Below are 16,199 nucleotides of genomic sequence, written 5' to 3'. Positions count from 1 at the left end.
TCAATGGATTCATCTAAAAACCTTTCAAATGTTGCTTTCAGGGGCCTTATATGGAGTTAGGATGAAAATAAGGTGCATAAGACCAGTGCAGACAGACAGCATACTGGAGGTTAAGTCATTCACTAAATAGGGAGCAAGGGATTAAGGGAGCATCCTATAGCTTTCCTATGCAGCTAAGTGCATTCACAACTGAAATATGGCCAGAAGTTCAGTTTTAGGCTTCAGATAATGTTTGCTTCACTCATCATGGTTGGCAGACAAGGGACAATGGTAAACTGAATTATTTATGATAATTTCTTATTGGTATAATGCTTCAGCACTGACTATCACTTGTATGTTTGACAGTACAAAGAGAGAACATTGAGATTTTGTAACATTGTAACATAAAAGTCAAATCAAGTCAAGTCATTTTTATTTGTATAGTTTTTTATTTGTGCTTTTCCCAATACACATTGTTCCAAAACAGCTTTACAGAAAATCAGCTCTAATGTCTGTTACATGACTTTCTTTAGCTTGTTATTATTAAAAATTTCACAACTTAGTCCCACTGTCAACACATGGACATACATTTTTAGGAAAACTATTTGCTCTAATTTTTTTGATTATTTAAATTTTTTATATATGTTTATTTGCATGTTTATTAGGTGCTACCAATTACAAATTAAAAAGGGAAATGGAAAAAGGAGGATAATCAACTTTTAATATTTAAAAAGTATTAATAGCCTAAATAAGAAAATCAACGTTAATCAGGATTTATAAATGCTGTAAAAGTATTGTTCATTGTTAGTTAATATTAACTATTTTGTTAACTAATATTAATTAACGCTATGCAACCTTACTATAGTGTTACCAGTGAATCTGCTTCTTAAGCATACTGAGTAACAAATAAGAATTCATGCTTAAAAGTGCTGCAAGTGATTTCATTTTTTTTATATGAAATGACTTGCAGAAAGTGTCCCAATAACCTGTCAGACAATCGAATTACTGTAGGTGCTATGAAATATCACACCTGTCACTGTTACAGTTGTTGGCTCGGTAAACAGTGGCCTTAAAGATGTCCACGGGCCACAGTCAAATCCTTCTTTTTAAGCCAATCCCACAAAATGCAAAATGCTCAGTAGCCCTCCATCTGCTCCAACACAATGGTCTCTAATGTGTCTGTGTGTGTGACCATGTCTTTGGAGTGCTGGGTTTTCAAAAGAAAGGGAGTTGCTCATTTAATGGTTGGAACTTCCAGAACTGCTAAAATAGATTACAGCACCTTTAACACACGTGTCAATAGATCTCAAAACATTATTATTAAAGATAATTTTGACATGACCATATTTGATTTTAAAATTGTTTATTTATTTATTTACAGAACTATGATGAAGAACATTTTTGTAATTAGTGGCATTGATGTTTGTTTGTGTCTGTTTCCTGAACATGTTGACGGTTTAAATTTGCAGCTTTAATCTTATCATGAAATAATGCTCATCGCCCAGGCTGGAGGATTTCTAAGCAGAAGAGATGGATAATGTATTCATCCATTGTATAAGAAAACAGTAATTTGCCTCTAAATTACAGAAAAAGAAGTGGCCAAGCATCTTGCTTATAATCACGACTAATCAAATTAGCTTTAAAATAATTTAATATCCACCTGACCCTTCGAATGGTTAAATTTAATAATCTTTTCATTGATGGTGTAATTTTGGAGATATTGTTTGTAAGTATCATTCCATCTGGAGGTAGATTGGATTTTGCTACACATTGTACTGATTTAATGTGTGATAGAGCTGCAACAGTGCACAAAATTCACGGTTCGGTACGTACCTCGGTTTTGGGGTCACGGTTCAGTACGGTTTCGGGACAGCAACGAAAACAAATAATCTTTAATAAAAACACAGTGGCTGATGGGCAACAATTCTTATTGTGAAGGCTCATTTATACATGACTGCACTATTTCTTCATCAAAATTACAATATGAAATTTAACAACTCACCATGTGCCCTACTGAGAGCAAATCACATTATAGCAACCACAAGGAGATTACCCCATGTGACTCTACCCACCCTAGCAACTGGGCCAATTTGGTTGCTTAGGAGACCTGGCTGGAGTCACTCAGCACACCCTGGGATTTGAACTAGCGAACTAGTGAACACCAGGGATGGTAGCCAGTGTATTTTACCACTGGGCTACCCAGGCCCCTCTGTGTTGTTCTTTATATGTTGTTTTAATATTGGTTTCACGTATGCTAAGATGTGTAATAATTCGTGTGACTGCGTGTACCATACCGAAGGCCCTGTATTTGTTTGGTTCGGCATGAATACATGTACCGTTGCAGCCCTAATGTGTGAAGTTAATTTAATTACAGTATGTGCAGATGAAGGAAGCACAACTGGAGACCTCCATTGAAAGTGTTTGTGTGCCTCAAACTCAAATTTATATCAATAATGTAAATGAAAAGAATTTAACTCGATATACCAAATTTTACATTAAACATGATGGGGCAAATTCATAAAACAGTCCCACCACTTTTATGCATGATATATCAGTACAGAAACCTGCGACTTCTTCACTTGCTACCAACTGTCCAGTTTAACCAGGTGCAATGTGCACAGAAATACTGCTGCACCATGGGTATTTAAATTAAGTCATTGTCATTCTTTTCAGTGCAAACTTGAATCAGTTCTTGCATCTTGTTTGCATTTTTTTTTTACACCATTGCCTGCTTTGTGTAATTCCTTTAGTGAACTAGGCACTAAACAACACAGAAAGAGCATGCACAGAAACTGTGAAGTAGACGCAATTCATTTTTAGTGAATTCCCTACAAAGTGTTATCACATATCATAATAGAAATATTTCATGCTATACCAGTACATTGACATGCACATGGAAGGCTGTTTAATGGAATACCCATTTAATAAGAAGAGCTATTTGTTCGCTTTTTGTTCATGTGCTCATTTATACATTTGTAGCTAATTTATTTTTCTCCAGAATGATACGGTCTCACACATTTAGCCATTGTTTACATTCCATTAGATTCCTTGCAGTGCAGCTAGAAGCTTAAACTCCACTTTAATTGTCTGTGATGATACATTGTGCTTTAATGTGTCTCATTAGCCTTATAGCTCAGGGCTGAGTACATACTCAACATGATTTTAAGACAAGCATTCTACACCATCACCGTTGAGTCTCTGCTTTTTGCCAATAGCCATGTTTAAATTTACATTTTTCTCCATGACAGTCAATGTTTAGATGAATGTTTGTATTTACTGAAGTGTTTCCTGCTTAAAAAAACATGACTGCAGTGTGCATTTTCCATTTCCCTTTTTAATTTGTAACTAGTAGCCCCTAATAAACAAGCAAATATATATATATATACTGTATATTTCTCTTAAAACAATATGTTCTCATATGGGGACAGCGGGACTGTTGTGACATTTTAAATAATACCAAGCTATAGAAAGTCAGCTGTACAGCTGATATTCTGTATAGCTGATTTGGAACAATGTGTATTGGGACAGGCACAAATAGAAAACTATACAAAACTTGATTTGTCTTTTATGTTGCAATATTATTATTATTATTTATTTATTTATTTTATTTTATTTATTTATTTTTTTGTACTTTGGCAACAAAATCTCAATGTTCTCTCTTTGCACAGTCAATTAAAAACAAGTGATAGCCAGTGCTGAAGCATTTTACCTATCAGAAATAAGCATAATTAATTATGTTACAAATAATGACCAGCATCGTCCAATCACTGCAAGCCATGTTAAAATAAAATTATACACTGCAAATTCTGAATCTAAGTACTGATTACCATTGTACCATATCTGCGAACCATGTTGAGTGATCCAAACATCATCTGCAGCCTGAAACTGAACTTTTGGTTGGATGTTAGGAGTGAATGCACTTGGCTGCATAGGAAAGCTATATATGTATATGCTCCCTTGTTCCCTATTTAGTGAATGACTTAACCTCCAGTGTCCTGTCTGTCTGCACTGGTCTCAGAACAGTCGAAATGCACCTAATTTTCATCCAAACTCCATATAAAGCCTCTGAAAGCAAAACCTTTTTTAGCTTATGGATTAACCCATTGATTCTCAATGTGATAATGCACAGTAAATATAGGATTTCTAAGGGAAAAATAGTGCTATAGTCCATTATAGTGGGCATTGTGTTTAACAGCATGCCGATTCCCGTTACATCACTCAAATTCTAAAAATGGCATATAGGATTAAACTAGGGACTCTAATCTTATCAGCTGGTCATGCTGGGAGACCAGCTAAACCAGTTTAAACCCACTAGAACCAGCAAACCACCTCATGCTAGTTTCAGCTTTTTTCCCAGCAGTGTCACTCTGTTTATTGAGATGGTTTTATACTGCAGTACAGTTAATTCTAGGTCCTCAGAGGAAAATCTTTTCCTTTATTAGATCAGTCTAGATATAGACTCCCTCTCCCTCCCTTCACTCAGAACGGAGTGAACTGTAATAAAAGAGTAGGCAGGAGACTGTTGAACATTCTCTGTGTGTTTTTCTGTCAACGTAATGATGCTTCCCTGGCAAAGATCCACAGTGCCAGCACAGTGAGGAGCAAACTCATTATGTGCAATTGGAGGGGAGGGGGGCCACTCACTTGCCACACCACTGATTTTATGTTCACTTTCATCAGTACAGGTGATGCGCTATCAATCTCCTTTATCAAATGTGTCCCTGTGTTTGACATGTAAAAGAATATCCCACATTCGTCCTCCAACCAGAAAGACACTAAAATGCACGACCTTGCTCTTAGTTACAGCTCAAATCACATTCTGGAGATGTTTTTTCTTAGCTCTACAGTATTTCACAGACATCAATTTCCTTCACATCAAACTATTTCACGCATAAGCTATTCTGCCTAGGTTCCAGGGGCCTTCTTAGAATGTGACTCATCCTAAATAACCATGCAAAACTTTGACGTAATGGCATGTCGGGGGGAGGTGTGTGTGTTGTGGGGGGGGTTGCATTAGAGAACTGTCACTTTCCATTGCAAACGCACAGCTAGGGGTGAAAACAGCCAGAGCAGGAAAAAAGCATGCTCTGGTCTCCAGCCTTCAATAAGACATTTCCTGAACACAAACGCAAACACACGTTCATTTACTTTTGCACCCTTTATCTTTCTTCTAGGAAATTGTGATAGAAATCTCTGAATGCTAAGTGACCATCCACAGGAAATACTTGTTCAGGCTCACTGCTCTGCAAATTCCCATTGCCTGCTTGGCCAGGAACAATGCTGAAATCTTTGTCAGCTTGCAAGGGCCAAGCTATTACCAAGATACATGGCCAAATGTGTGTGAACACCCCCTTTCTAATTATTGGGTTTGTCTATTGCCAGTTCAAGCCGAATATATACAATGGAAGAAACCAAACTTTTTTCTACTGAATGAACTTAAACACTATTGGCGAACAAAGCTTGCATTTTTGCAATGTGCAGTATCGTTTTAAAGGCCATTTATATGTAGCTTCATATAGGTCCTACCTATCATATCAATTTAACTTTATAATAATATTATGAAATAGGCCTATGATTTCCTTTAAGGCTTTGAAAACTTTGAAAATATTGAACAGGGGTAGAATGACAGAATGACAATGATTTAAGATGTAAAATTCTTAGGCTACAAATATGTAAAATAATTCTCATTTTTTTATTTTTATTTTTATTTTTTTTTGTATTTAATTTAATGACTTCCAGACTGTTGTGTTTTCAACCCAGCCATCTATTATATTGTAATAATATTCTATCTATTATATTTATTTTATTGAATATTGTTATGCAATAGTCAGGGTTGGGGAGTAACGGAATACATGTTACGGAATTACGTATTTAAAATACAAAATATTAGTAACTGTTTTCCACTACAGTTACAATTTAATTGAATACAGTTACATTCAAAAAGTATTTTGATTACTGAAGAGATTACTTTGCATTTTATTGTCATTTGTTTCATTTAATATTTAGTCCTTTCAGATGGAAAACATTTATACATATAAATGATGCGATTCAAAGTGCATTTGAACAGCGGTGAAACACTTTCTTATGATGTGTTACATTCATTCGAGCAGACAGAGGAGTAAGTTTGAAGTATGTTTGGAGCAGAAGAAATAGAAATAAACCTTGTGTAAATTGTCAGCTTTACGCTCAGCTAAAATGCTATTTCTACCCATTTTACATGCACATGTTACCAGGCACGATCCTATTTTATTATCAAGAAAATTTACGTTGGATCATCATTTCTTTTTTTCTATGTAAGACCTTTCATATTAGGGCAAAAATCATATTCTTGATAATAATTTCTGTATTCTTTTCCTGTAAAAATATCTAAAAATACTTAAAACAAGATCAATTTGATTCATCTTGTTTTAGAAACAACACTACATAAGATATTTAGGTTTTTCAGAGAATGTATTTTTAACATGTGTATTTTGTCTTACTGTGCTGGCAGAGTTTTTATAGTCAAAACAAGTGAAAAAATCTACCAGTGCTGAAGAAGTAATCACAAAGTATTTAGAATACGTTACTGACCTTGAATAATCTAACGTAATCTAAATTCCGTAATCTAAAAACCTTGAGTAATCTAAATACATTACAAATTACATTTTACAGCATGTATTCTGTAATCTGTAGTGGAATACATTTCAAAAGTAAGCCCTCCCAACCCTGGCAATAGTACTAGAATTAATTCCTAATTTCACTTTCATGCATTATGTTAAAATGGTCTGGTACGATAGAAATAAAATAAGTGGCTCATCTCCTCATCTGTGTCACTGCATGCCATTAACTTTGTATGATCCTGTAAGAACCAAGAATATTCTTGAATATTCTCACAAATGTTACATTAAAGTGAAACCAGAGCAGAGCGCTTTGCGTTGGCCATGCATGTTACTCCGTATTTACTTTTTGTGTAATTTTGGCGCAAGCCACTGCAGACAGTGCATGCACACATCAAGCACTCCAGATGTGTTTCATCTTAACTAATGTACCGGAACATGAGACTTATATAAATGCATTTCATGGGCATAATTTGTGTGCGCATATAACTATAGGAAGCCATAGGAGCCATAGGAAGTGGGGAAAAATGGATGCTACTATAATTGCATTACCTTTTTTATTTTTATTTTTTCATGTTGAACAGTCCACATTATTTGCACAAATTAACATGTTGATTTCCCCAGCTCTAGTGTACTAATTGGATCACCCTGCTATTTCAGTAATTCTTAAAAAAGAATATTCTTAATGCCATGGTATACAATAACATTTTAGGAAATTCTGTGCTTGTAACTTTGTGACAATAGTTTGGGGAGGGTCCTTTTCTATTTTGGCATGAAAATGCCTCTATGCAAATGAGGTCCATAAAGAAATGTCTTACTTACTCAGGGGGGAAAGAACTTTACTGGCTTGCACAAAAGCCAGACCTGACCTCGCTGATGCGCTTGTGTCTGAAATAGAACAAATCCCTGCAGCTATGTTCCAACATCTAGTGGAAGGCCATCCCAGAAGAGTGGAAGTTGTTATAACAGCAAACAGAGGAATTAATGTCCATGGTTTTAAAATTAAACATTCAACAAGCACATATAAGTGTGGTTTTCGGGTGTCTGGATACTTTTGGCCATAGTTACATGTTGCTACTGACTCTGACTTGACTTTTATTATTGGTCATCGTCAGTGCCCTCATAGATTTTCAGGGGCTGTTCTATTGTAAGAGTTTGAATAATGAACAGCGTAAACTTTCTCACCGTACCTTTGTCCTCCAAGCACAGATGGCCAATGTGGTAACCCAATTAATCTAGACATGTCATCCTATACAAAAACTACTGTTTGACAGCACTTCTCCAGAAACTTGGCACTGCAGAAAAACTTGTAAGACCTATAAGATTTATTGTCATTGGCATTATCACTGCACAGCTCCTCCCATGAGGTATTGGCCTAACAAGAATTAGCTCCAAGGGGATTGTTCCCTAATTTCATTTAATACCGTATTCCGCCGTGTAAATGGATTTGACATGCAGTAGGCAGGACTGTATGAGGAGCTCTGGAAATGGACAATTCACATTCAACTCAATCTTAGCATTGAACAAGCAGTTCATCCCCAGATTTCAGTTTTGATCCATCGTCATTTGAATGCACCTTTGAAGATGACTGTTTCTTAATTAAGTTGAGCCGAAAGTCAGTGAAGCCATAATTGTTTTAACTTTGGAGCTTTAATTAGTACTTCAGCTTACACTAAGATGAAAGATACTGGTAAATCTGTATGGCTTGAAAAGACAAATATTTTGCGCGTGCGTGCGTGTTTTCTTTGTGGAAATGAAATATTCTGGGTTCCTGATATGAAATTAAGAGAGTATAGTCTCTGTGTTTCCTGACAATATCTTAGATTAATCTGTGATTCAAAATATACTGTAGCTTGTTTATAATGTGTAATTCATTCCACATACTTTTCCCATATATTAAAACTAGACAGATTATGATTAATCCACATGTAAATTAGGGCTTTGTGGTTGGAACTTTGCACCTAATATTTAAAATTCTTCTGTTGTATCCCCTGAGACTGGATCGTGACTGCTGTGTGCATTTTCCATTTTCCTTTTTGATTTATAACTAGTAGCCCCTAATAAACATGCAAAATAATAATAATAATAATAATAATAATAATAATAATTAAAAAATAATAATTTAAAAAAAAATTGAAGAGCAAATAGTTTTCCTAAAAATGTACAGGTGCATCTCAATAAATTAGAATGTCATGGAAAAGTTCATTTATTTCAGTAATTCAACTCAAATTGTGAAACTCGTGTATTAAATAAATTCAATGCACACAGACTGAAGTAGTTTAAGTCTTTGGTTCTTTTAATTGTGATGATTTTGGCTCACATTTAACAAAAACCCACCAATTCACTATCTCAAAAAATTAGAATATGGTGACATGCCAATCAGCTAATCAGCTCAAAACACCTGCAAAGGTTTCCTGAGCCTTCAAAATGGTCTCTCAGTTTGGTTCACTAGGCTACACAATCATGGGGAAGACTGCTGATCTGACAGTTGTCCAGAAGACAATCACTGACACCCTTCACAAGGAGGGTAAGCCACAAACATTCATTGCCAAAGAAGCTGGCTGTTCACAGAGTGCTGTATCCAAGCATGTTAACAGAAAGTTGAGTGGAAGGAAAAAGTGTGGAAGAAAAAGATGCACAACCAACCGAGAGAACTGCAGCCTTATGAGGATTGTCAAGCAAAATCGATTCAAGAATTTGGGTGAACTTCACAAGGAATGGACTGAGGCTGGGGTCAAGGCATCAAGAGCCACCACACACAGACGTGTCAAGGAATTTGGCTACAGTTGTCGTATTCCTCTTGTTAAGCCACTCCTGAACCACAGACAACGTCAGAGGCGTCTTACCTGGGCTAAGGAGTAGAAGAACTGGACTGTTGCCCAGTGGTCCAAAGTCCTCTTTTCAGATGAGAGCAAGTTTTGTATTTCATTTGGAAACCAAGGTCCTAGAGTCTGGAGGAAAGGTGGAGAAGCTCATAGCCCAAGTTGCTTGAAGTCCAGTGTTAAGTTTCCACAGTCTGTGACGATTTGGGGTGCAATGTCATCTGCTGGTGTTGGTCCATTGTGTTTTTTGAAAACCAAAGTCACTGCACTCATTTACCAAGAAATTTTGGAGCACTTCATGCTTCCTTCTGCTGAAAGATGCTGATTTCATTTTCCAGCAGGATTTGGCACCTGCCCACACTGCCAAAAGCACCAAAAGTTGGTTAAATGACCATGGTGTTGGTGTGCTTGACTGGCCAGCAAATTCACCAGACCTGAACCCCATAGAGAATCTGTGGGGTATTGTCAAGAGGAAAATGAGAAACAAGAGACCAAAAAATGCAGATGAGCTGAAGGCCACTGTCAAAGAAACCTGGGCTTCCATACCACCTCAGCAGTGCCACAAACTGATCACCTCCATGCCACGCCGAACTGAGGCAGTAATTAAAGCAAAAGGAGCCCCTACCAAGTATTGAGTACATATACAGTAAATGAACATACTTTCCAGAAGGCCAACAATTCACTAAAAATGTTTTTTTTATTGGTCTTATGATGTATTCTAATTTTTTGAGATAGTGAATTGGTGGGTTTTTGTTAAATGTGAGCCAAAATCATCACAATTAAAAGAACCAAAGACTTAAACTACTTCAGTCTGTGTGCATTGAATTTATTTAATACATGAGTTTCACAATTTGAGTTGAATTACTGAAATGAACTTTTCCACGACATTTTAATTTATTGAGATGCACCTATATGTCCTCATATGGGGACAGCGGGACTGAGTTGTGGAATTTTAAATATACCAAACTATAAACAGTCAGATTTTTTTCATCAACCTGTTTATTATACTTCCAGGAGTGTTGGTTATTCATGTTTTTGAGATGTTATAGACATTGCAGCTGATTTTCTGTAAAGTTGCTTTGGAACAGTGTGTATTGGGAAAAGCAAAAATAAATAAAAAAAACTATACAAACAAAAGCAAATAACACACTTGGAGCTGCACTCAGTGTTTTGTTTTTATCTCCCCTTGTCTCCCCAATTTTGGCATGCCCAATTAACAATGCGCTCTAGGTCCTTGTGGTGGCGTAGTGACTCGCCTCAGTCCGGGTGGTAGAGGACAAATCTCAGTTGCCTCCGTGTCTGAGACAGTCAATCCGTGCATCTTATCTCGTGGCTTGTTGAGCATGTTACCGTGGAGATCTAGCATGTGTGGAGGCTCATGCTATTCTCTGCGGCATCCACGCACAACTCACCACGCGCCCCACCGAGAGTGAGAACCACATTATAGCGACCACGAGGAGGTGAACCCAACATGACTCTACCCACCCTAGCAACCAGGCCAGTTGGTTGCTTAGGAAGCCTGACTGGAGTCACTCAGCATGCCCTGGATTCAAACCTGCGACTCCAGGTGTGGTAGTCAGCGTCTTTATATGCTGAGCTACCCAGGTCCCCGCACTCAGTGTGTTTTAATGAGTGCCCATATTGAAAGTATTCTAAAAACTGTTGCTAGTGCATCAGAAAAAAAGGAATATATTGCACTAAAGGATAACTCGTTAAATTACTCTTCCACTGAGGAGAAGGATCAGCCTGCATGTACGACATTAAGTTTGTATTTTAAATGTGTTCTTCTTCTACTCCTCCTTTTCAGATGTATGCCAAACCACTGTGAACATGGAGGCAGATGCAGTCAGACCTGGGACAGCTTTACTTGCACCTGTGATGGGACGGGGTATACTGGAGCCACGTGTCATACATGTAAGTCATAGACGTCGTTTACGGGTGGGATGGGTGGGACATGTCCCAACCTCTTGTCCTTTAGAATCAAAGCACATGCTTTCTCGTGTTCAGCTAATTTGGGCAACAGGAAGTGATGTAATTCCGAAAATTTACTGTGATAATCTATGTAGACTTTGGTTTAATGAAAAAAAAAAAATATCGGAAGGAAATTAACCGGTTATTAACTGTTTACGAACGTTTAAAAATAAGGTTTTCACTCCAGAACAATTAAAAGGGACCAATTTTCGGTAACGTTCTGCAAAATAATTCATTCATTTATGTTTTTTTAATTTCTTGGAACATTTTCAGTCCCTGCATAACTTGAGTTTTGTAATAGTATTGCTTACCTGTGATCAAGGGGTTGGTAATGTAAAAGACTTCTTGCACAAACATGTAGCATAGCAGCTACATCTGAGTGCATTGTCTGAAAGGCCTAATTGTGGGAAAAACTAATATTTTTTTGACTGTACACTTTCGGGCATAATAATTTATTGTTGATTATTTAGATACATTGGTGCACTGTTAAAGGTAACGTGCAATTTTTACCTTAAGTATATATTTCTGCTTAACCTGACTCTTTTTCTGAGACGTGCACAAGAAATGGGAACAGCAACACTGCCATCATATATGAACTTGAGATCACACCATGTGCATTTTCATTCATAAAGCTTACACTTTAGTCATATTGGCTTCACAGACTCACCATTGCATTGTTATTTAAGATATGTTTATTTAAAATATCTCTATCCCTGTGCTTGTTATTTGATAATTAGTCAAATGAATACATTTTCTATTATTTGGAAGAATTTGTTATATGTTTTTTCCGTCATTATTCATGCCTTTCCTAATAAGGTATTTGGCTTCGGACGCATCCCTAGTTGTGATAATGAATCATTCTGACCAACATTGTCAAACACTCCTGGAGTTACAATAGATGGAGAGAATAAGAGTCTAGGAGTAACACAGTGGCTTCAGTTACACGTGTCAATAGAAAAGTTGTTTAACTTAATTGAGTTATACTTCTCTCTCATCCTCCAAAGACAAAAAGTTTTTAGTCAATAGTCAAGTAAAAAGAAACTAGAAATAGTGCAAAATCCACTACTTGTTTTTGTGCTAATAATATTAAATAGATGGTGATTCTGTCAGTATTCATTACTTAAAGGGGTCAGATCATGAGGAATCAAAATTTCCTTTATTATGAGATCAAGTTCATTGCACTTTGAAAACACTTTCAGAACTTCTCCCCAGTCCAAAGAAAAGACATTTAAAAAAATCTAAATGAAGCTACAAAAAATGGCTTGTACGGAAGGCTTGCAGGCATGAACATATGACAGCACACATCTGCATGTCTGCAGTGACTTTTCAATGTTCAGAAGTAATTTGAAGTAGGATAGACACGATTAAAACACGGGAAGTAGGTGAATTTTTAACAAGGTCAGCAATCATTTCAATTAATTCTTAACAGTTTGTGCAGCACATTTCAGTATGGATTGTTTTGTGATCCTGTGGCAATGTAATGCAGACTGAAAAGCCCGTTAATGAAGGCTGGGGGCTGTTTAAATCTACTGACCAGGCAGCAAACCCGTATCCCGTGCTTGACGGCTCTAAAGCGCTTTCTTATTTCCTCGTGCATTCTGTTTTAAAGTTGTTTTTTGTAAAAAAAAAAAAAAAAAGATTTTTTTTTCTTACAGCTGTTTATGAGCAGTCCTGTGAAGCCTACAAGCACTTGGGAAGATCTTCTGATGCCTACTGGATTGATCCAGATGGAAGTGGACAATTAGGTCCCTTCAAAGTCATCTGCAACATGACAGGTAAAATGCATGTTTTTTTTGTTTTTTTTTAGTAGAGTTGTATTTTTGTTTTTTAGTAGAGTACCATCAACCCAGAAAGCCATTTGAGAACAGTCTCTCACACCTGATAAATAAAGCAAGCCTTTTACTATTGATTACATGCTTTAGAGAACCTTCTATCCCCAAGCCCCTGAGTGAGATCTTTTACCAAGCCTCATACAGAAACTGTATGTTGAACATCAAAAACGAAAATGTTATTATTTGAGGAGAGGAACTGTAGTCATCTTGAAGCATAGGAAATCCCTGAACTGACATGGTGGATAGAAAAATTCCCTCTGGAAAGAAAATGTCTGTCAAATTTGAGGAAAATAAATAAATAAATAAATAAATAAGTCTTCATCTAACAGCTTATCCAAATTCAGCTCTTGATGCAATTTATTTTTTTTTTTTTTTTTTTTTTTTAGTTGTGTGGTATTTTCAAAACTGTCAACTGGTAGGAAATATTGCAATACATACAACTTTATGTACAGTTATGTACTTTATGTAACTTTATTTACAGTTACAGTTCGTGGTCAGTCATTTAATTCTGCAGTCAAAAGTTTTTGTATAATGAGCACTAAACTATATATTTGACTGCTGTCCCTGACAACCAATTTCCTACACTGCTAATTCCATATCTATCATATCACAAGCTGTCTTTTTTTTCCCCACACTCAAATAATTTAAACTCAAATCAATATTCCATGTGGGCTAATGTGTTTATTTGGTGAGTTGCTATGTAATAAGTAGAGGTAATGTACAGTGAGCTGGTCAATATCATAAAATAACCGCCCTGATGATGATTCAAGACATGATCACACTGTTTGGGGTGTATTTTGCAAAAATGGCTGACTGTATGTTATCCCTTACTTAGTACTGGATATGTAGATCCAGAATGTGTTAATTTGCTGTTACAGTTGTTATTACATTTTTGTTATTACAAATACTGTACCTTAACAACATATGCTCATAAAGATTCACACTTATGAATATGTACAACAAATCTGTGAAACTTTTCTTGCAGTGGCTTTTCTTTACCTTATTATGACCATTACCATATTCATGTTTCAGAGGACAAGGTGTGGACAACTGTGGTGAATAACCTGCCAGCACAAACGGCAGTGACAGGCTCCAGCCGGGAGAGACGGACAGTACTGCAGCTGAACTATAGTGCCTCTATGGAGCAGGTCACAGCCATAATCAACAGTGCTGAACACTGCGAACAGCACATAGCCTATGCCTGCCGAATGTCACGCCTACTCAACACACCAGGTAATGAGGGATGGGCTGAGTGTGTATGTCTGCTTGTGTTGGAGAGTGTGGATGCTTACAGTGCCTTGCAGGGTGTTAGAAGTTTATCTGAAACTGATTTATTTTTTTTAAAGATGATTTTATCCAACTATACTGATAGTTCCCACCGGAGCAAATGTGGGTCAAGTGTCTTGGTAACCGGGTAAACTGCTGAAGTAATAAGATTACAACCTTAATAGCCCCCTAATCTCTGAAATGCACCCTCTCTCCCTGTTCTGTGTTTGAAACCCACGTTTGTTTTGGCTGTTTGCCCAGTTCTAAGACTGCAAGGATACTACCACCTCCAGAATATGACTTACTATGCTATAATGGCTTGATTTCAAGATTGAGGTTACTATATTTACTCTCTCTGTGTCAACTAGCATCTGGATGTAATAAATAAAGGAGTGTCTATTTACACTAAGTGCAAATAGCCCATCTTGTTGGCAAAGGCTATTTACACTAACTCTGCCCACCACTGCTCAGACCAAACTCAAGACAGCCACGACAGATTTATTTGTAGTCAACTGCTAATCAAATGAAGGCGGGCATATTTGAATTTTTCGCTATGGGGAAGAGACGGGTTAGACATTTAGTGAATTAAGAGATTGGATAACTAAGTGATTATTTGTGCTCCAGTAGTCTGGTGGAAACAACGATTTTACGACATACTGCACCCCCATGTGCAGCTTTAGTAGCTCTGGGTGTAACGACGGTATGTATATGTGTTGTCAAGCTGGAGATCTGGGTTCGAATTCCACCACTTTACATACTTTTCCCCATGTCTCTACCCTTAATATTTCCTATAATACTATTTATAGCAGTGAGAGAAGGATTTGAGAGAAGGATTTGATCTGGATAAAATTAATCATGGTTTTACTGTAGTAATATTGTAGTAACCATGTGTTTTGGTGGAAACTATATAGTTCTGATGTACTAACCATGGTGTTACTACAGTAACATGTTGTTAATAGTAGTTAATTTTAAGCATGTTTAATTTTGTGGTTGCTATGATTTTACTAGAAAAATACCATGGTGATACTATGGTTACTGTTGTAAAACCATGGTTAATTTTTGTAAGGTAGGGTTAGGGGTTGGTGTAGGGTGTCTTTGGGACTCCAAATAAACACAATAAAATTCTGCAGTGATGCCACTATACTGTATTTTAGTATTTAAACAGGGGTGTAAGAGTATCTGCCACTATTTGCACTAGAGTGTAAATAGCATCAATCACAATCACTAGCCTCTGCCAATAAATAATTGTTGTTAAATATCATGATAAAGATGCAGAAGTGAAGTATTAACACACAGAAGTACTGTATACACACATTTACAAAACATTATTTTCCTGGCTAACAGGGTAGGCGTCAAAAGTTTCACTTGATTATAGTTCTGTGTGCATTTTAAATTCTAATAAGATAAATTAGAATTAAAACTCTAATTTAAATATTTTTGTAAATTCTAATTTACTCAAGTTAAATTGCTGAGCTGTTTATGGTACTGTGGCTGTGGAAAACATTCCTTGCTCTTTAAGCTCCTCTCCATCCCTCCCTTTCTCTAACCCTGCTGCCCATGATCATACACTTTTTCTCGTATTTGCTCATCCATGCTGTGCCAGTCTCTGCTGCTATCCCCTGGCACTCTGACAACCCATATTCTGATTACAGTTAGCAATAACTATTTGTAGCATGGCTGTGTCACTGGGTGCTGATGTTAATCTATTAATGAGCATTCAGCACAGTGAGGGG

At 36.7% G+C, this 16,199-nt stretch overlaps 1 protein-coding gene across 3 annotated transcripts in view; it reads left to right on the top strand.

Moving 5' to 3' along the window:
• The window catches only part of LOC127434183 (contactin-associated protein-like 2), a 508,727-nt gene that overhangs the window by 304,723 nt on the left and 187,805 nt on the right, over nucleotides 1–16,199 (top strand). For all 3 annotated transcript variants that reach the window (XM_051686737.1, XM_051686736.1, XM_051686738.1), the window contains 3 exons: nucleotides 11,205–11,311; nucleotides 13,024–13,143; nucleotides 14,233–14,433. In XM_051686737.1, the coding sequence (XP_051542697.1) occupies nucleotides 11,205–11,311; nucleotides 13,024–13,143; nucleotides 14,233–14,433 (428 nt within the window). The remainder of the gene's footprint in view (nucleotides 1–11,204; nucleotides 11,312–13,023; nucleotides 13,144–14,232; nucleotides 14,434–16,199) is intronic.

Source organism: Myxocyprinus asiaticus, chromosome 44 (genome assembly GCF_019703515.2).
Source record: "Myxocyprinus asiaticus isolate MX2 ecotype Aquarium Trade chromosome 44, UBuf_Myxa_2, whole genome shotgun sequence".
Lineage (NCBI taxonomy): Eukaryota > Metazoa > Chordata > Actinopteri > Cypriniformes > Catostomidae > Myxocyprinus > Myxocyprinus asiaticus.
The sequence above is the reverse complement of the archived record's forward strand: the minus strand, read 5'-3'. Positions and strand labels throughout refer to the sequence as shown.